The sequence below is a fragment of the Xylona heveae genome (assembly GCF_001619985.1).
Source record: "Xylona heveae TC161 unplaced genomic scaffold L228scaffold_2, whole genome shotgun sequence".
NCBI lineage: Eukaryota > Fungi > Ascomycota > Xylonomycetes > Xylonales > Xylonaceae > Xylona > Xylona heveae.
In genome coordinates, this window is record NW_017264194.1 from 1,418,545 (window position 1) to 1,437,455 (window position 18,911).

At 48.9% G+C, this 18,911-nt stretch overlaps 9 protein-coding genes across 9 annotated transcripts; 4 read left to right on the forward strand and 5 right to left on the reverse strand.

Moving 5' to 3' along the window:
* Positions 1 to 73: 73 nt before the first annotated feature.
* Positions 74 to 1,530, forward strand: L228DRAFT_236375 (WD40 repeat-like protein; the record flags this gene model as incomplete). Its single annotated transcript, XM_018330821.1, has 3 exons — positions 74 to 76; positions 135 to 1,114; positions 1,173 to 1,530. The coding sequence occupies 3 exons, from the start codon at positions 74 to 76 to the stop codon at positions 1,528 to 1,530; spliced, it is 1,341 nt and encodes a 446-aa protein (XP_018190812.1).
* A 196-nt stretch (positions 1,531 to 1,726) lies between these two features.
* Positions 1,727 to 3,777, reverse strand: L228DRAFT_280510 (short chain dehydrogenase/reductase). The gene is made up of 4 exons (XM_018335786.1): positions 3,103 to 3,777; positions 2,768 to 2,853; positions 2,496 to 2,626; positions 1,727 to 2,418 (listed from the first exon to the last, which is right to left on the reverse strand). Exons 1-4 carry the CDS (start codon positions 3,634 to 3,636, stop codon positions 1,880 to 1,882), a joined length of 1,290 nt encoding a protein of 429 aa, XP_018190813.1. The 5' UTR covers positions 3,637 to 3,777; the 3' UTR covers positions 1,727 to 1,879.
* A 289-nt stretch (positions 3,778 to 4,066) lies between these two features.
* L228DRAFT_244052 (hypothetical protein) lies at positions 4,067 to 5,518 on the forward strand. Its single transcript, XM_018331828.1, has one exon. The coding sequence runs from the start codon at positions 4,131 to 4,133 to the stop codon at positions 5,049 to 5,051; it is 921 nt and encodes a 306-aa protein (XP_018190814.1). The 5' UTR covers positions 4,067 to 4,130; the 3' UTR covers positions 5,052 to 5,518.
* A 448-nt stretch (positions 5,519 to 5,966) lies between these two features.
* On the forward strand, positions 5,967 to 7,719 carry L228DRAFT_280512 (cytosine deaminase protein-like protein). Its single transcript, XM_018335787.1, has 2 exons — positions 5,967 to 7,279; positions 7,331 to 7,719. The coding sequence occupies exons 1-2, from the start codon at positions 6,047 to 6,049 to the stop codon at positions 7,538 to 7,540; spliced, it is 1,443 nt and encodes a 480-aa protein (XP_018190815.1). The 5' UTR covers positions 5,967 to 6,046; the 3' UTR covers positions 7,541 to 7,719.
* A 266-nt stretch (positions 7,720 to 7,985) lies between these two features.
* L228DRAFT_227217 (putative SWI-SNF complex subunit) lies at positions 7,986 to 9,695 on the forward strand (the record flags this gene model as incomplete). Its single annotated transcript, XM_018330442.1, has 3 exons — positions 7,986 to 8,023; positions 8,103 to 9,058; positions 9,174 to 9,695. Exons 2-3 carry the CDS (start codon positions 8,108 to 8,110, stop codon positions 9,693 to 9,695), a joined length of 1,473 nt encoding a protein of 490 aa, XP_018190816.1. The 5' UTR covers positions 7,986 to 8,023; positions 8,103 to 8,107.
* Positions 9,696 to 10,475: 780 nt separating this feature from the next.
* On the reverse strand, positions 10,476 to 12,136 carry L228DRAFT_227218 (DUF887-domain-containing protein; the record flags this gene model as incomplete). Its single annotated transcript, XM_018330443.1, has 3 exons — positions 11,260 to 12,136; positions 10,934 to 11,150; positions 10,476 to 10,753 (listed from the first exon to the last, which is right to left on the reverse strand). The coding sequence occupies exons 1-3, from the start codon at positions 11,737 to 11,739 to the stop codon at positions 10,476 to 10,478; spliced, it is 975 nt and encodes a 324-aa protein (XP_018190817.1). The 5' UTR covers positions 11,740 to 12,136.
* Positions 12,137 to 12,565: 429 nt separating this feature from the next.
* On the reverse strand, positions 12,566 to 14,760 carry L228DRAFT_65566 (hypothetical protein). The gene is made up of 2 exons (XM_018336804.1): positions 13,858 to 14,760; positions 12,566 to 13,794 (listed from the first exon to the last, which is right to left on the reverse strand). Exons 1-2 carry the CDS (start codon positions 14,320 to 14,322, stop codon positions 12,697 to 12,699), a joined length of 1,563 nt encoding a protein of 520 aa, XP_018190818.1. The 5' UTR covers positions 14,323 to 14,760; the 3' UTR covers positions 12,566 to 12,696.
* Positions 14,761 to 15,566: 806 nt separating this feature from the next.
* Positions 15,567 to 17,557, reverse strand: L228DRAFT_65546 (seryl-tRNA synthetase). The gene is made up of 2 exons (XM_018336803.1): positions 17,295 to 17,557; positions 15,567 to 17,242 (listed from the first exon to the last, which is right to left on the reverse strand). The coding sequence occupies exon 2, from the start codon at positions 17,220 to 17,222 to the stop codon at positions 15,678 to 15,680; it is 1,545 nt and encodes a 514-aa protein (XP_018190819.1). The 5' UTR covers positions 17,223 to 17,242; positions 17,295 to 17,557; the 3' UTR covers positions 15,567 to 15,677.
* Positions 17,558 to 17,722: 165 nt separating this feature from the next.
* On the reverse strand, positions 17,723 to 18,866 carry L228DRAFT_244060 (hypothetical protein). The gene is made up of 3 exons (XM_018331829.1): positions 18,723 to 18,866; positions 18,196 to 18,646; positions 17,723 to 18,028 (listed from the first exon to the last, which is right to left on the reverse strand). The coding sequence occupies exons 1-3, from the start codon at positions 18,775 to 18,777 to the stop codon at positions 17,977 to 17,979; spliced, it is 558 nt and encodes a 185-aa protein (XP_018190820.1). The 5' UTR covers positions 18,778 to 18,866; the 3' UTR covers positions 17,723 to 17,976.
* Between the last annotated feature and the right edge of the window lie 45 nt (positions 18,867 to 18,911).

Consider the following 18,911-nt stretch of genomic DNA (forward strand, 5'->3'; position numbering starts at 1 on the left):
ATTTCTCCAGACTGTGTTTACGACATTTACATCCACAGTCGATGAGATCTGCCGGGGTGTGAGGAAGTTCAAAATGGTATGTATAGATCGGAGTATTTAATTAATAGTCCCAATACCTAATAAAAACATTTTAGAAAATCAAAGCGTTATCACGCCCGGCCTCCTCTGCCCAAGCCCCGGGCTCGAGCGTTACTCGACAGCCTCGCAACCTCGATCCCGCTCTGCATCCTTTCGAAAGAGCCCGGGAGTACACTCGCGCTCTCAATGCGACGAAGCTTGACCGCATGTTCGCTGCGCCCTTTCTGGGCCAGCTAGGCAATGGTCATGTTGATGGTGTTTATGCCATGGCCAAAGATCCGAATTCGCTCGAGAGACTTTCCAGCGGTAGCGGTGACGGTGTCGTCAAAGTCTGGGATCTGGTCAGCCGGGAGGAAATCTGGAATGCGCAGGCCCATGATGGAATCGTCAAGGACCTCTGCTGGACGAGGGATCAAAAGTTGTTGAGTTGCGCAAGCGACCGGACTGTGAAGCTCTACGATCCGTATCATACGACCTCGGGAACGCCTCCGCTAGCCACTTACTTTGGCCAGACCGCATTTACTGGCATCTCTCACCACCGGTCTCTTCCAAGCTTTGCGGCATCGTCAAGCGTCATTTCCATCTACGATTTGTCTAGGCCCTCCTCGACGCCGACTCAGACCCTATCGTGGCCTACTTCTATTGATACCGTCAACGCAGTCGCATTTAACCAGACGGAAACCTCAATCTTGGCGTCGGCGGCCACAGACAGATCGATTGTCCTTTACGACCTGCGAACTTCTTCACCGCTCTCCAAAACCGTTCTCAGCCTGTCTTCTAATGCCATTTCGTGGAATCCAATGGAAGCGTTCAATTTTGCAGTCGCAAACGAAGACCACAACATTTACATTTTCGACATGCGAAAAATGGATCGCGCTCTGAACGTGCTCAAGGATCACGTTGCTGCTGTTATGGATGTAGAATTCAGCCCCACGGGACAAGAGCTGGTTAGCGCTTCGTACGACCGATCAATCCGACTGTGGGACAGATCTCGGGGACACTCGCGAGACATTTACCACACGAAACGAATGCAGAGGTAAGATTAACTCCCCACAACGAGATGCTTCTCTCTTTTACTCAACTAACTTTCGTAGGGTATTCTCTGCCAAATTTTCTCCTGATGCCCGCTACGTCTTCAGCGGATCTGATGACGGCAACATCAGGTTGTGGCGCGCCAATGCGTCTACCCGCGAAGGAATCAAATCCGCCCGTCAACGACAGAAGCTTGAATATGACGACGCGCTCAGGGAACGATACAAGCATATGCCTGAGATCCGACGCATCCGGAGACACAGGCACCTTCCCCAGCAGGTTAAGAAGGCTGGTGAGATTAAGTCTGAGGAGCTTGCTGCTATCAAGAGACGCGATGAAAATGAGAGGAAGCATACCAAAAAGGGCCTGAAGAAGAGAAGAAGCGAGAGAGAGAAGATGATCCTTACCCAGGAGCAGTAATTGGGGGTTAACCTCTTTCGGGACCCTCATCTGTACAACACTGGTTTCATAATTTTTCGTTTGGGAGAGGCGTTTGGTGGGCAAAATTCCTGGCTGCATGGGTAGGCGCACTTACATAGATTTCCCGCAACATATTGCGGGGTCGATACCAGATTGCTTGACATATTATCCATTGTCGATCAAATTTGCTTATTGGGTAATTTCCGTGATTGAAATTCGTTCAAAAGTTGAAGAGTAGTTGGGACTCACCATACCCGCGAAAGTTACATACACATGAATGGAGGAAGGGAATATCATTGCTATCTGTCGTTCGAAAATGCATTCCTTCTCTGACAACTCTCCCTGGAACTTATTCGCTCTCAACTTCAAAGCTGTCTTCGGTATCTTCCTGCTCATCCGTACTTCCATCCCATGCATCAAGCTCAGATGTCTTTTTTTTCTCCTGTTCCACCATCTCTCCCCTTTGTCCTTCCCCTTCCCCGCTGGACTGGCCACCAGTTGCATGCCTCCTCATCAGAAACGTCCCCATAGCCTCATCCATTCCACTCCAAGCTCGAACTAAACGTCTTACACCCGGCGGGAGTACATCCAGCAGGACGATCCAGCGACTATAAAATGGCATGGCTAACTCTGCACTGCTCCCGGCATCCACGGCCGCAACAATCTCCTTGGCAACGTCAACAGGCTCAAGCACAGGTCCTAGGAATGTAGATGGCGTAATAACACCAGCGAACAGCGGAGTGGATATTTGTCCTGGTGCCACTAGGACCGTTTTTATATTTGATCCGGGTGATTTGGTGCCGTCATTTGATGGTGGTAAGGCATCAAGCTCGGCCCGAAGAGCCTTGTTCAGCGCAATAAGACCGGCTTTGGCGGCGCTGTAGTCGGCTAATAGAGAAAAGCAGGGGGCTCATTAGCATTGACCTTTTTCGAACTGAACTGGTTCAAGCATCGAGGGCACATACAAACGTTTCGCGCTGCAAGATGGCCCAAGACACTGGCGACTGTGACGATGGTGCCCCGCTTCTTTCGAAGCATGCCGGGTAGAAAGGTTTGCAAGGTGTAGAAGTGTGAGAAGAGGTTGACCCGGAAGTTCCTGAAATTGCATATGCATTAGCATTTCAGTTGTACCAAAGAATTTGTTTCAAGTCGAGGTAGATCTTCAGCCCTGAAGCGACGTCTTGAGCTTGGTATTCTTATCCGGGACTCCTTGCACTATGCAACTTCGACCGCTTACTTTTCAATTTGCTCAGGAGAGAGCTCAAGAAGAGACAATCCATTCACCATGCCGGCATTGTTTATCAGGATCGTAGGCGTACCAAGCTACAGATATAGCACGTCAGTATTTCCCAGATTTGCTTATTTGGATCTCAATTTGCGGAAATGTCGAAGGGACAAACACGAATGCATTGAAATTCTCTGATCGGAAGGGCAATTTGAAGAAAGTAGACTGAGATGGGAGGAATGTATATGAAGTAAACGCATGGACATAAAATAAATGAAAGTAAAAACAGACAGCTTGATGGCACCATTTAAAGAAGCAAATATAGATAGGAACATGGTTAAGCGTACATCTTTTTCAATCTTTGCCTTTGCTGCCACGACCTGTGCTCTGTCGCCAATATCACAGGTATAGTAGTGGATATTTTTGCTTTCCATGACCATGAGCTGGGTTGCATCCAGCTCTCGCACATCCAGAACAGCCACACTTGCGCCGCGGAGGCCGTACACTTCGGCAATGAGCAAACCGACCCCGCTGGCGCCTCCAGTAATCACAATAACTTCGCGAGATAGGTCGACATGTCGAGGAGCGCCGTATGCAACGCGTTTGTCAACGAGCAAGAACAAGGATCGCAGAGTAATCAATATAGCGTAGATAATAGCCACCTGCATTGAAGTGTAAGTATAAGGCGTTGCCTGGGCCCGCAAACCCAGTGGTATCATCCATGCTGCGAATGGATGCAGAAAAGTGTTCTCCGCGACACGCACGAGTAGATCGACAGTGAGGTGATGATACCATAGCTTGCGGGCACCGTTTTCATTTCCGGATGACGAAGACGACACCTGATCTGAAGCTGCTTCTTGCCTTATAATTTGGGACGCCATCCTGGCCAAGAAGCGCCTGAGATAGATTAGTAATTAATGAAGAAATGCTGAAGGTAAGCTTAGTCAAGTTGATAAACAGCTAATGTCCACGATCGCTCTTCGGCTTGATCGTTCAGAAAAGCATTCTATGGCTTCTTCTTTTTAAAGTATACGCCTTGTTGTCCGGTAGTTCAGGAGCATGTTCGCGCGGGTAAAGAAGCGCGCGTCTATGCATGTGTGGAGAGAGATACTTGGGGCCAAACATTCGCACAGTTTGTTTGTTCGATGTTTGAGCAGAGCGAGGGAGTTGGCCGCTTCTGATTTATTCGCTTACGAGAGTGCGCACGTTCTTATCGATAAGGCACACGCGCGCCCCTTCTCAAACCCCTCCGAGGGGCAATGGAATGAATGAATTAGAGTATGTATTGATTTGCCACTTTTGTGGGGTGAATGGCATTCTTAACTGAGCCGATCGGCAATGACTCGCATTCATGAATTCGAAGATCTTCCCTATGATGGCTTTTTTACCTGTTAATCCTCCCTTGATGAGCTCCATTAGAAACCTCTGCCACATCATCTATTCTGGGCCTCGATTCCGAGGGTCGAAAAGGCTCCGGCTGCCCGTTTCCGCAGCTTGCGGTCTAGGCCGAAAGCATCACTTGTCGTCGGCAACCATGTCAAAGACGGTGACAGCGTCAGGGTCCGCGTCCCAACCGCCGCCACTAGTGTCATTCTTTGAGCACCCCAACGGAAGTAAAGACTTTCGAGGTCGAACTTTGTCTTCCATACTTAAGTGGTCGGATGCCGATTTAGAATATTCTCATGATTATATTCAGTCGGTCTTTCCCTTGCCTGAGATTTCACCGGTGAATCCACAGGCGCCAGCCGTTGACCATCCCACATTTGAGGCCTTTCACGCTCGTTTAGAGCTACGTGAGCGGTTACGCGAAGCTTTTGAGCGCATTTTGCTCTTTTATGGCCTGAAGCTTGAAACGCGTCAGGCGTCGCCTCCCCCTTCTTTTACGAACGAGAACAGTGAAAATATAAATCACGCCTCGTCTCCATCTCAGACTGACCGCAAAGGCCACAACAATTGCAGCAATCCGGAAATTTTCAGAATTGTACCTGCCCCGAATTTCTCTTCTGCTTCGAGATCTTGGGTTCGCCCGTTTGGTCACAACCATTTACGCATTACAAGGATAATTCGTTCGTTGAGAATCTTGGGTTTGGAGCCTGAAGCCGAAGCTTTCTTTGCGGCATTGAAGTCGGTATACAGCTCCGGCAAGGGAAATATTAGTTCTAGGTCTTTCACGTTTTGGACCCGTTCAGCGAAGAGACCTTTAAATATTCCACCGGAAGACAACTCCAAGAATGGATGGGGAAATAAGGGAAAAGTCTTCTTGCGCGAGTTTGAGCAGCGGCGCCGCCAGTCCTAGAGTGTCAGGTCTCAAGTTGAGGGTGACACGAAAAAGAATAACAGGATTTCCCCAAGGAAAACTCAAGGCTCCGGGCTCACCAAAGCGGCCTGGGAATATGCGTCGGTCATGCTCGGTCACCGTTGCTCGAAAACTAAAAGCTTTACGCATTCAGAGGGAGTCAAAGGCGTTTGAAGCTCAGCTGCGAAAATTACGGCTATAGGCGTCTACGTATGATATGTTTTGATTGTTTTCCGGGAGGCGTTCTATATCCATTGGCACACAAAATCATCAATACCAACTTGGATAAATTAATAGTAATAATAATCTCAAATTGACTCAAATAGTCCGATGGATGTTCATTGAGGGCCATTAGCATCAAGTCAGTTATTTCACGAAGCATTTATGTGATTTCACCATTGTTTTGGATTGAGCCGAATGGGGGTAATCGCGATTTCATCAAAAAATTTCTCTACGGCTATTGCAGCATCAAAAGTTTCGAAGGTTTGATTTATGCTTCCAAGACTAACTTCAAATTTTAGAACATGTTTTATTTTTATCTTCTTAAATTTGGGTTTATTTTTTAATTTTTTTTTTTTTTTGGATCACAGAAATATTCACATCAATTTTCTTTTCAAAAGGGCTGTACCGTAGCCATACGAGTGATATATCTCATGAAGGCAACAATTCAGGTTCTCGATGAGCATACTAGGCAAATTAATAGCGCAAATCCCCAGCGTCTGAGCCTTCTCTTCTGGAAATTTCACGCTCTCAGGTCGAGAACGGTAATTTATTAACATATTGTCCGCCCCGTTGGGCTCTCTCGATCATGGCGGCTGTGCTTAGTAAGCTGTTTCCAGAAGTTGCACTTGCACTGACGTATTTTTGGATTTGTTTTCTCTGTCAAATTTGAAGACAACGAAAATTGAATGATATCGCAATTGATAATATCAGCTAGTCATCCAAGAGGGTGACCCATTGAAAATTTCGGAAGCGTTGTGCGACGAACTTAGGGAATGGCAGCCGAATTTCTGGCATCACATGGTGTCAATCTACAGCAGGAGCTGACCAGGGTTCAGTTTGGTAGAGATGATGTACCTGGGCCCGTATCCAAAACCTCGAAGCCACCTCTTCGTCATATAAGATGTGCTCGTCTGCCCAATGGCGGTGCGAACGAATTCTTTGATATCTCCCTATCAGATGACAAGATTGAGGCAATCGTCCCTCACAATTTCTCTGCACCGCGTTTACAACACCCGCAGATTTTAGACGCTCAAGGACAACTTCTTGCTCCGTCCCTTTGTCATCCCCACATACATCTCGACAAATGCTTTCTTCTGGGAGACTCCAAATATTCGGATTTGGAGATATTGAGAGGCGACTTTCCTGAGGCGATGCAGCTTACCACTCAGGCAAAGGCTCGGTTTGAGACTGATGATCTGATACGAAGAGGAAGACGATTGATCAGAGAAAGCCTCAGTGCGGGGGTAACTGTCATGAGAGCATTTGTTGAGGTAGATGCCGGGGTTGGCACGAAGTGCGTCGATGCTGGCCTGATGCTGAAGAAGGAATTCCAGGGAAGATGCGATGTGCAGATATCCGTTTTTGCACAATTACCAATTTTCAGCTCTCCGGACGGAGGATTGGAAATGCGGCGGCTTATACAAGAGGCAGCTCGCAGACCCGATGTAGAAAGTTTTGGCACCGCTCCGTATGTCGAGACTGATACAGGCAAGATGAAACAGAATATTGAGTGGGCAGTGGAACTGTGTCTACGAGAGGGTTTACATCTAGACTTTCATCTTGACTACAACCTCGATGCTGCACAGGAGCCAATGGTATGGCATGTGTTAGATACCCTGCAAAAGCAAGACTGGAGGGGCAGAGCGCACACGGGAAAAACAATAGTGCTCAGTCATTGTACTCGGCTTACGCTTTTCAATCGCGACGAATGGACTCGCCTAAGGGAAAGCATTAGAGATCTACCCATATCTTTTGTAGGATTACCGACTTCAGATCTGTTTATGATGGGAAGACCGGAAGAAGAGGATGATGGCTGTGGCCCGAGAGTCCGAGGCACATTGCCTGTACCAAACATGATCAAAAGTCACGGCTTCCAGGGAGCTATTGGTGTCAATAACGTAGGGAATGCATTTACGCCCCAGGGGAATTGCGATCCCTTGAGTATTGCAAGCTTGGGCGTAGGAGTATATCAGACGGGCACAAAGAATGATACCCAGTTATTATATGTAAGTATATCTGTGATGGAAAAAGCAGTGATAATGCTAATGATTTGAAAGGAGTGTGTATCTTCGAGAGCAAAAGCCGCCATTGGATGCGGAGAATCAAGTCAAGGCCTTGGAGAAGGTTCTGTAGCAGACCTGATTCTGTTTGGGCGAAAGGATGGGCCACCAGAAGAGTATAAGCAACGAAAAATAGTTCAAGAGCTTGTTTATAGCCCTCCTCTCGATCGATTGGTTGTAAAAGGCGGTGTCATCCTGGATATATAAAGTGCTTCACGAACGGAGATTCTAGAACTAATACAAATGTAAATATCCCATATCTGAGTGCAGTATCGCTTAAACAAAAGTGTCTGCCCACAGAGTTTGAAATGTCATGTTTTAGATCAACAAACCTCCGTGGGTTGATGACTGCCCAGAAGTTCATTTCGTTGGCAGAAACACAACCCTCAAAGGCGGTGAACATTCACAGTTCCATTTCTAGTTTAGCGTCAACTCTTCTGGTCCCTTCCAGCCACGTGACCATTTTGAACTTCGCTGGAACGCGACTACGGAAGGAAGTATCGCGGAGCGAAATCACAGAGACCGGACCTAGCTTTCCTCTCAGGACTTAGAGACTGCAAGATTGCTCCCAGCAATAGCAGCAGGCGGAGGACGGCAGTATGAACCCTGCAATGCAAACCCAATATCGCAACTACGCCCCAGCAGGCGCGCAGCGTTCGCCTGCCACGACTGGCACTCGGCGTGGCCCAGGTACGTTGAACTCCCCACGGAGACCTAGCAGACACTGCATTTCCCAGCGAATTTGGCATCTAATATATCTGGCCCACAGGACCAATGGTTGCTGCCGCACCGCATCCGCAACCTGCTTTGATCCCAGCGCAGATCCAAGCACAGCAAGCCCAGGCCGCACAAGAACGCGAACTTGCGAAACGAAGAAGCCGAAAACCTACAGACAAGAACATCCCCGAAGGAGTTGCCGAAGCAATCATCGGCGATGGCGTACAGCGATATCAGGCCCTGCGTGACGTGGAGCGACGGCTCGACGCTACGATGATGCGTAAGAGACTGGACATTCAGGACTCTGTCAATCGCAATGTGAAACGGTACCGGACACTACGCATCTGGATCTCCAACACAGCAGAGAACCAGCCCTGGCAGGCAAAGGGGCTCGAGGACAATGCATTTGATTTTAGCATGGCGACGGGGGCTTCGTACAAAGTCAGAATTGAAGGACGATTACTAGACGACGACGACCCAGAGGATGTCTCAGACGACGAAGAGGAAGCTGGGGGAGACAAGCAATCAGCTGCAGCAGCAGCGCCATCAGAACCCCAGGGTAATGCACCGGATCAAGATGGCGACAAGGGCGCAGACAAACCCGTCAATCCTGCCGTGCCCCGACCCCGCAAGCGTTTCTCTCACTTTTTTAAATCAATCACTGTCGAATTCGATCGATCAAGCGCCCTTCCCGTCGATGCGTCTGCGAACATTGAATGGAAGAAGCCCGCTCTGCCGCCAAACGTGCCGCAGCTTCCGCCATCAGCAGATTTCGACTGTCTCGAATTCGAACGCAAGAGCGACGAGAATCTCAACTGCACAATTAATCTCGTCCGGGACGAAAATCCCGAGCGCTACCGCCTGAGCAGAGAACTCGCCGAGGTTCTTGATACCGACGAAGATGCGCGAGCTGGCGTCGTTCTCGGACTCTGGGAATACATCAAGGCCATGGGTCTGCAGGAAGATGAAGAGAAGCGTACAATCCGCTGTGACGACCGATTGAAGGCGGTACGTGTGATCCCCATTCCCCCCTTCCCCTTTCCTCCCCTTTCTTCTTTCTTGAGGTCAATTTTCAGAAATTCGTCCCCCTTATCATTTTACTGATCTTCGGGCCAATATCCAGATCTTCAAACAAGACCAGCTCTTCTTCCCACATGTCCCCGACCTCATCTTGAACCACCTATCCCCCCTGCCGCCCATCAAGCTGCCCTACACCATCCGCGTCGACGCCGCATACCAAGCCAGTCCCACCCCGACCGTCTACGACGTGCGCGTGCCGCTTGACGACCCCCTGCGCGCACAGATGATTGCGCTTACTACTAATCCCGCTTATCCCGCTACATTGCGCTCTATTGCCTCGCTCGACGACCAGCTCGCGCTGATCATTCAGGCCCTGGCCCATTCCAAGGCCAAGCATGGCTTCTTCACCGCCATGGCTGCTGACCCGGCCGCGTTTGTTCGTCGTTGGGTCAGTTCCCAGCAGCGCGATCTCCAAGTCATCCTGGGCGAAGCCACGCGCGGCATTGGCGCCGGTGCCGCAGACGATGCGTATGCCTCGGATGAGTTTAGACGCGGTGGCCAAGCGGGCGTTTGGGGCTCCGATGGTGTCCGGGAGAGTGTTGGACTGTGGCTTGCCCGGCCGTGATACTCTTACTTTTACTCACTTCCTCTTTTTTTTTGTTCCCCTCCCCCTTTTTGTCTTTTCTTTTCTTTTCTTTTCTTCTCTTTACTTTTATCGCCTCCTTCCCTTTCACGGGCTGGGCTTTTTTTCTTTCTTCCAATTTCTAGAGTATTTCCCGCTACTAGAATTTGTCCCCTTTTTTTTTTAATCTTCTTTCATTTGCCTACACGGCGAGCTGGGAAATTTCGGACTGAAGGCGAATTGAAATCTGGGGCGTTTATTGTATGATCGATACTATGAGCCGAATTATGGAAAAACTGATATATAATTTTCACCATGTGTCATGACATTATTGCTGTGTCAGGCTTCACAGGGGCATATGATATCATTTACTCCGTCCCTCATCTATGTGCATGTATGGAAGTAAACTGGCTGAAAACATTGGAAGTGTTGGAGAAAAAAGGAGTAGTAAGAGAAAGGCGAGATGTGAGGGAAGAATGCTCGCCCCTTGAAGTCCGCAAAAGCACGTGTTGCTGCAGTACAATAGAGACTTCTCCTAACTCTGAATCCTTGACATCGACCGATGATAAAAAGTCAGTCGCAGGCAGCGAGCACCGGCGGATCGAGACAATGGAGACAGTATTGTGCAACACGCGGAGCAAAGGAGACAGGACAAACACGTGTTGTGAATTACATTATGCATCCATAATGACAAGACTATTAGCACTGACAATAGTATAAGCTTAGCCAACCACGGGGAAAGAAATAGAAAGTAAAAAAGAAAGCTGAGTCTAAGATGATGCTTCAACCTCTTCTCCGCGACCGCGTAGTCGCAGTTTCCGTCTTCTCTACACTAAGCACATGATGGCCTTGCGCATCTACGCCGGAAGTGACGCTAGCTGGTACGTCGCCCTTTTGTTTTTGTTTCTCCTTGTCTTCCTTGGGCGGCTGGAACCGCTTGCGTACGGCATCAATCATCTTGTTGAACCAATAATAGTTCAAACTGTTCAGGACGACGTTACTGCTGAGATACGTGACGGCCAGCCAAAGCGGCAGATGCATATCGCCTGAAAAGCGCATGACTTCGGCCGCAGGATCATTAGACGGAATCGCCGCGGCTGCTGGAACGTGACCAGCACTGCTATTGAACGGAATGTTCGGAATGGTGCCATTCAAAAGGGTCGAGTTGATCACGTTCGTTCCATTGAGAAGGAGGGTGCTGTTTCCAGTCGAGACAAGAGGGTTAGAGATGCTGGTGGAACGTATCGCTCGGAACATGTCCATGAAGATACGCCCAGATTGGTACGTGCCCCAAATGATGCGGCAGCAAAAGAAGCTAGCGAGCAGGAGAATGCCGTTGTAGAGCTGGGGTCGAGAACCCGTCATATTGAGTTTGTCAAAGAACCAATGGAAGTTGAGGAACGGAGATGAGAGTTCATAGAGAATAAATGTCGGGCCGTAGTAGTTCACAAAAGGACGCTGTCATTAGAATGAACATGTTAGCATCCTGGACATCCGTAATTTGCTGCTCCGCAGAAATTGTATTGGGATAATGCGCGGTAAGGATATCCGTGTAAGTGAAACTCACAAATCCAAAGCTGAATACTACCAGGGCACAGATAGCATGTGCAAGCATGCCGAGTCCAAACATCCGCACATGCTGCAAGCTAACCATCAAGTCCCAAAGAAAGTATCCCGCGGCAAACCCTTGAATCATGCCGCAGGCACCAGTATATCCAAAGATACGCTCCGTCAAGCTCATATTGTACCGCTCTTCATCATTCCACATTACCCATAATGCCATGAAATTGATGAAGGAAGATTGTACCAACGAAACCACATGAACGTCCCAATTTACCCGCGTTTTAGGAGGCAGATTAGGGTAAATTTGGGGAAACAATCGAGCGGAAACATACGGCGAGATGCGCGTGTTGACGACATGATACAAGACGAAAGCGAAGAGCACCTCGTGTACATGTAGCGGAAGCGTTGGTAGAGAAAGATAGTCTGCGAGTGGTTGTACGAGTTTCGATAGCACCGGCGGCGCTGGGAGGAAAGGGTCTAGCATGGCGTTGATGCGGCCGAGTTGCTCGATAAAGACTTGCAGATAGAGGAGATGAGAGAAGACGCTTTGGGCCGCTCTTCAGGGTAATTTGAGATCAATGTACTACCGCAGGTACAGGAGGCTGTTGAGCATGGCAAATATCAAAGAAGAGCTCGTAATGAAAGCTGACACGCGACACTAACAAAGCTGGCGATAGTTAGGCGTTGATGCCTGCCAACCCAAGCAATATAGTTATCGGATGTGGACAAATGTGTGAAAGAAGAAAATTTCAAAAGGAAAAATATCTGCTGGTAGAAAGAAAAGAAAATATGCAGGGTCCAGTTCAGCTATACCTCACAGACATTGGCACGAGCATGAACTGACCATGAGCTGAGCTCGAACACCGTAGTGGCTCGATGACTGTTGACGTTGGCCTGCTCTGGGGAAGTCGGAGAATCGGACAACTACGCCGATGACTAAAGACATTCAGGCAGGGAATCTGTTGGGATTGTAACCAAGCTTAGTCATCGGTCAGCAGGCGTGTCTTTAGCTCGCCATGTGCCGGTTATGTCCAGGTCCCGTGTGGGAGGCCACCGTCTCGTGATGCAAGCTGTTAATCACAGGGAGCTAGAAATTCTATAAATTATTCAATGCTGAATGAAAATCATCTGTCATTGCGACTATATTCTGTAAATATCTCCTCGAAGTTGGTCAGATGAGATCCCGAAATATCCGCTAAAACGCAACACATGCCAGAGTCATAAACAACATGATTCATCCATTTCCTAAACATTATGGCCGTCGTGATCATGAAGAAAAAGAAGATTGATGAAGAAAGAAGATAAGCAATATCGGGGTATTATGCTGTGTAACGTCAATGTCAAAGGAATCTTGCGGACGTAAATCATAAATGTACCGGAACTTCCACGCAAAAGGAAAAAAATTCCCAGAAGAATTCTCAATGAAGGCTCTCCGGCAGCTTTAGTCGGCTTCCCAAAGGAAATCCTGCTCTTCGACTCGTGTGCACGTCAAATATCCTAGACTGCCTCCGCTCCCGCTTCCACTTCCGTCCTTGCCAAGGTCCAGTTGGAGGTAGTTGCGCATCAGAGGTCGAACAATCTCCCTTGCCATACTTTTGAGCTCATCCATTCGTCGCTCAAACCTGCGGAGGGAGTCCCGAGTATAATCTTCCGGTCGAAGCTTAAGAAATCGCTTGAGCTCGTCATGACCGAGATAGGCCGATCCGCCGACGCCTAACAAGCGGTAAATTCTACCAGTGTTGATGGGAAGAGCAGAAGGGGGAGCACGGGGTAGAGAGGTAGCCTGGTAGGAATCGGCAGCGGACCCAGTCTGAGAAGCGCGCACGATGCTCCGTGGCGGCGGTGGTGGTGGTGGTGGTAGCGCCGACGAGGTGTTCTCGGCAAGCCATTGGCGAAATAGGGAGACGGCCAACCAATCAATGTAGGAATTTGTCGGAGTAACGCGCTCGCCCTTTGCGGTCGTCAAGGTGAGGCGAAAAAGTCGTCCTTCTATCTTACATTTGAGATCCTCAAGGTCCTCGACCTTGTCTTCAATGAGGTCTAGCATAGATCCAGGAAGGTGATTGCGAAGCTGGTTTGCTCCAGATGGCCATTGACCCACGACGTGAATGAGCGCCTCTGCAAAGATAATGCGGGATCGAGCCAAATAACCCAGTTTGAGATAGCTTGGCGGGTACTTTGCAATTTGCTTCCAAAGCCGGCCTTGAAATTGAAGCAGATGGTGGTCAATCCGAGGACCAACAACCTCGAGGGCATCATACATATCGGCGAGTGCGAGTAGGCTCTTGCATTCAACGTAGGCGTTGGCAATATTCACATTGTCAAGCGTTGGCGAATAATTGTAAAAGATACGCAGCATGTTGTCATAGTCGCGTAGGAGATCATCGGCTGGGTCATCAGGAGGGCGGCTGGTCGGAATTTGGATGCTGGAAAAGTTGGCCATTGAGCGAAAGAAGCCTGCCTGTGGTGCAGGAGGCTTGTTACGAACGGGAGGTGGCCGGGGAGTGTGGACTCCTCCAAATATTGAGGTGGAAGGATTCTAAAGAACATGTTTATCAGTATCTCGTAGGTTCATAACATCTAAAAGGCACGCGCAACGGACCTTCTGTACCAGCATGGGTATCTCGTCTGGCCTGTTACCACCGTCCAGCTCATATCTCCATCGCGGGCGCTGGGCATCTCTACTATGCGAGGATGGCCCGGGCCGTGTGACTCCTTGTCCAGCAGAAGGAGTCTCTCCTATAACGGCCAGGCCTTGCGCTTGACTCGCACCATTTGCCTGCGCGCGAGACCATTCTTCGCTGGTGCCAGCCTCGAAGAAGCCCGAAGACTGTGCGAGGATCAAGCGATGTAGTAAATAACGCTGCTCCTGTGCGCCGACACTGATCAATATTTCAACATCGCCAGAATGCGTGAAGATGGGAAATTCATTCTGTGGCTGGTAGGAAGAACTGCCATGGTGCGAACGGCTCGTTCGGTGTCTGCGCGTGCTCGAGGCCCTTGACGAAATAGAGGGCGGTCGGCGAAGAGTCAATGTGCGCTCTGAGGATTCTGAATGCGACACCATTGGAGCAGCAAGTATCGAGGCAGGCGAAACAGTGATCCCGACGAGGGCCACTGCCTTGGAGAGAAGCGGTCCTCGTCGCGGGTGGCACTTCCAATCACACCACCCCGCGTCGCGGAACTGCGAGACGAGCCAGGAACAACAAGAACGGAAAACAATGTGGAGACGCGAAAGCAGTTGGGAAAGGGACTGTAACGGGGCTTGTCTTGAACCAAAGCTGACTGTAGTCAATGTTGGTCCGTGTTTAGTGAGCCAAAGTGGGTAAAAAGAGGAGAGGTTGGACGAGCAACGGGCCGGGGTGACCTCTGGAGGATTCGAGCTGCGCAAACGTCTGTCTTCCCCCAAAGAAACTCCCTAAATGTTTCAGGCAAAAGTAACAGGGAGCTGGGCTTGGATAGTTTGAAGGGAAAAGATCAAAGTGATATTATCGAATATTCCAAAAGATTGCATTGAAGTTGTGGGAGAAATTAGCGCCGTCAAATGCATTTATTGAGCAAGGAAATCGCAAAAGTATCACGGGGAGAAGAACGAGCGCGGGGATCAACAAAAATGATGGGCATTGTCTTCTGGAATAAACTACTGTGCGCGGAGATCAACCTCTTCGTATGGCCTTTTTGCTTCGTATTGGGTGGCTGTTAGCAGTCCATCTGCTGCACTACCAACCGATTAGCGTCTGGCAACTTCTTGCAGAAAGACGTGGGTTTATACGCCACCACATTAAGAGAAGCCAACGCAAGGAACTGTCCCTGTACAGTATGATACAATACTATGCCCCCACACAGTTGAAAGGAACACAAGTATTCGTGCAATACCGTAGTTAATAATAAATGATCAAGCGATAAGAGCCTTCAGTGCAGAAATGCAGTACAGTAGTCATCTATGAATGCACCCAATAATCATCAGTCGGGACAAGATACCGAGGGGGCTCGGGGGGAAGTAAAGGATCCCTGTCCAGCTGAAGCGAAGGGAAATCTGAAATGGCTGGCAGGCGTATTATTGCAGCCCAAGGAACACCACCAATCAAATCCCACGACGTTGTGCTGCACTTCTTTTGGTTCTGGACCCTACAATCATCTAGTCGCTACCAAGGGAATAAATAGATCAAGCTGCCCAAAAAAGAGGTCATGTTGCAATTGAAAGCATATATGCACACCGTACCGCACAAATGGAGTACTTCTCCAGGGGAATATGTCTGTCAGAAAGAAAAACGATATGCAAGCTATTATGATGGTTGGCAATGATTGAAAGCAACTCAACTGTGACTTTCACTTGCGTCTGCATGCTTATTGCGTCGCGTACGACTGCTGGCACCAACCCACTCACTTATGATCGAACACGTTGATGAAGCACATGTTTCTTCACCACATGTCATCTCGTGGATATCTCCTCTGAATCGTTTCCATGCCGCCCATCCACGGCCGTAGAACAGGCGGGATAATAACCTTATTCTCCTTCTCGTCCCATCCATTCTCTAACAATGCAGCCAAGACGCGGGGAACGGCCAGTGCTGTACCGTTGACAGTGTGGGGCCAGATCATTTTTCTGGCTTTGCCAGTCGCAACCCGTGTTGCGAGTCGTCGACTCTGATAGTCGGTACAGATAGATGTTGACGTGACTTCACCCCACCCTTCATCCTTCGCGCGGCGTGAAGGAAAGTATGCCTCAATATCCCGCTTCCGTGTAGCGCTGGCTCCAAGATCGGTTGAGGGCATCTCAAGGATGCGGCAATGCAATCCTAGAGATTCTAAGATTTCTGTCTGTATGGAGATCATCTCGTCAAAGATTTTGCCGGAATGTGACATGCCTTGATCGGTGTCCGTTGGTTCGTCAGGCATTGTCCAGGCGAACATTTCCACTTTGGTAAATTCGTGCACACGGTAGAGTCCCTTGGTATCTACGCCACGCGCTCCGGCTTCCGCTCGATAGCACCTACTTACGCCAATGTACTTCTTGGGAAGCTCTTCCTCATCTAGTACCTGATTTGCCTTCATTCCAGCCAATGGGATCTCTGCCGTCCCAGCGAGACACAGCTCTGGTTTCCTAAGGTCCTTTTCGCTCCTTTCAAGCGCGTATATCTGTTGTTCGCCATTTTGATCGCGGGGTCGGAACCCACATGCGGCTGCGATATGGGAGTAGACGATTGAGGGCGGAGACACCACGGTCCACCCGCGTTTAAGTGCCACAGACAGCGCATACTGCACAAGGGCTTGCTCCAGCAAGGCGGCCTCATTGACGAGAAAGTACCAACCCCATCCAGAAGTGCTCGCAGCACCTGCAAAGTCTAGAATTCCTAGCTCACTGCCAACATGAACATGCGATCTCCAAACCCGATCTGAAGTTGAGGGCACAGGCTCGGGATGTTCGTTGATAAAGCCAACCAGTTTTGGCTCCTCTCCAATTGGTGTCTCCATACTTGTACTGTTTGGAAGCTCAACGGCGAGTTGCTCGATTTCCAGATTTATCTCTGCTTCCTTGGTTTCAATGTCGGCAAGCTTTTGCTTCAGCTCGCGAGCTTCCTCCAGTAAAGTCTCCCGGTCTTTGTCGGCCAGTTCGGCATCCTCGGCCTTGTCTTTGAGAGAGCCAGCGTTCGAGAACCTTCGTCGCAGGATGTTACTCCGCTCTCGCAAGCCCCGTGCATCCTTTTGAAGAGCTTGCCACTCTTCGAAAAGCTGCACGATTCGATAAGAATGCCCACTCTGAGCTCCGTAGTTTCGGTCGCGACAGTTTTGTGTATAGAGCTCTGGATTTTGTCGAATGTGCTTGATATCGATAACGGGCTTCGGTGCAATGGAGGGTCTAGCAGTAGCGGCAGCAGCAGCCGTCGTATTGCTGCGGCGTGACAGACCAAAGGCACATCTGTAGCAGCGTTGGATCAGAGGCCGTGAGGCGTTTGCCCACGCCATTGCTAAGGCTTGGGGGAAAGCTGCAGCCCTAGTCAATATTAAAGGGCACCCGAAGATTATATTTGAACATACAAGGACCAGAGATAAAATTTGACCAATAATCAATATTTTAACACTTGGAAATTTTGAAAAAGACAGTCAGTCATAAAATCTCCATGACCATGGTGTTGCTTGCTAAGATTGAATGGAATTGTTATGGTCGCTCCGCAAACGACTTGCTACTTTCTGCCGCTGTGGCTCGTGCATGTCGGAGCCGACAACAGAATAGCCGACTCCCCGCAATTGTCAACTTTCCCATGCAACATTCACATTCACGTCATGATTGGAGGACTCGTACTATCAGATGCTCACACTTGTATTTCAACATTTTTTTCTTTTTTCTTTTTATTTTTCTTTTTTATTTTTTTAAAAAATCTCGGAATGTCTTTGAAAGGACCAGCTTCAAAGTGTGAATCTTGATTGGAAGCTAACTGTATTGCATCCCTTGTCGTACCTAAACGCCGAGTCAATGTGCGCTGGGAAGCACCTGGAAACCGCAGAGACAATCTGCAAACCCCCTCTTGAAAGGAAACTAACAAGGAGGAGCAAGCTAAGAAAATTGCCTATCAATTCAGAAGGAATGAGATCCAATAGGATTCATTACACGTATTAATTTCACCAAAACCAGACCACGCAGCACTTACTTCAAGCCTCTCTGGTGCTTGAAGTTCGAATGTCTTTATTCGGAGAAATTCGGAATAGACGGGAAGAAAGCTCAGTTTTTCAACAACTCCGTCCATTCGAAAGGGCTTGGAAGATCTGAAGGCCTGAAAATACCTTATTTAGCAAATGCTCGGCTTTGGAAAAGGCTGCCAGTGTCTGCAGCCCCCGGAGTACTTTCGAAGTACGCCATCGAATGCAGAAACGATGCAATCATTAAAGCCAGGAAGTGGAAAAGAAATGCAATCCACAATATGTTGATGAAAAGACTTACGGAACGTAATGCTCCCCTTCACTAGCAATCATGGCACCCAATCTAGCAGCCTCTAGACGATGCCATTTCACCATCTTGACAAATGTATCCTTGCACATGTGCAGCAAAAGGACACGTTCTTCCATATATTTAGCATCCCTTGACCGGTCATTTTCCTTTCTGAGGCGCTCAAACATGACCGTGTCCATATCCATGAACTCGTTGATCAACTTGATCCGCTGGGCAAGAAATTTGAGTTGGCTGTGGTGAGAATTCATCAGGCCTTCCTGCTCTCTTTTAGTTGCCGGGGTGGGATCAGCAGGAGGCGTCGGCATTCTGAGCTTGTATTTGTCCTTGTCCTTGTCCTTGTCCTTTTCCTTTTCCTTGCCCTTATCTACAGCGTTGGAGCTACTATTGCGCGAAAGGATGGACGGGGCGCGGACACTGAAGTTTGCGAAAGGATTGCTCGGCCCTGGTATGGCACGGGGCCATGAGGTCAGTTTGCTTGTCCTGCGCACCCGTAGATTTCAATTTGGAATTGAACTTACTCCACTCTCTCGAGAGCGGGCGCCGAAGAAGTGGCTGTCTATCCTCTGACGACATAGTTGAATTCCCCGGTGATGGGTTAAAAGACTTGTTTCAAATATCTCTAACGATGATGATATTCACAATGTGGATGTGAGGTTATGTGCATGACATCTCAACGCCAAGATCTGAGTTTGTTCTGACTTCGTACA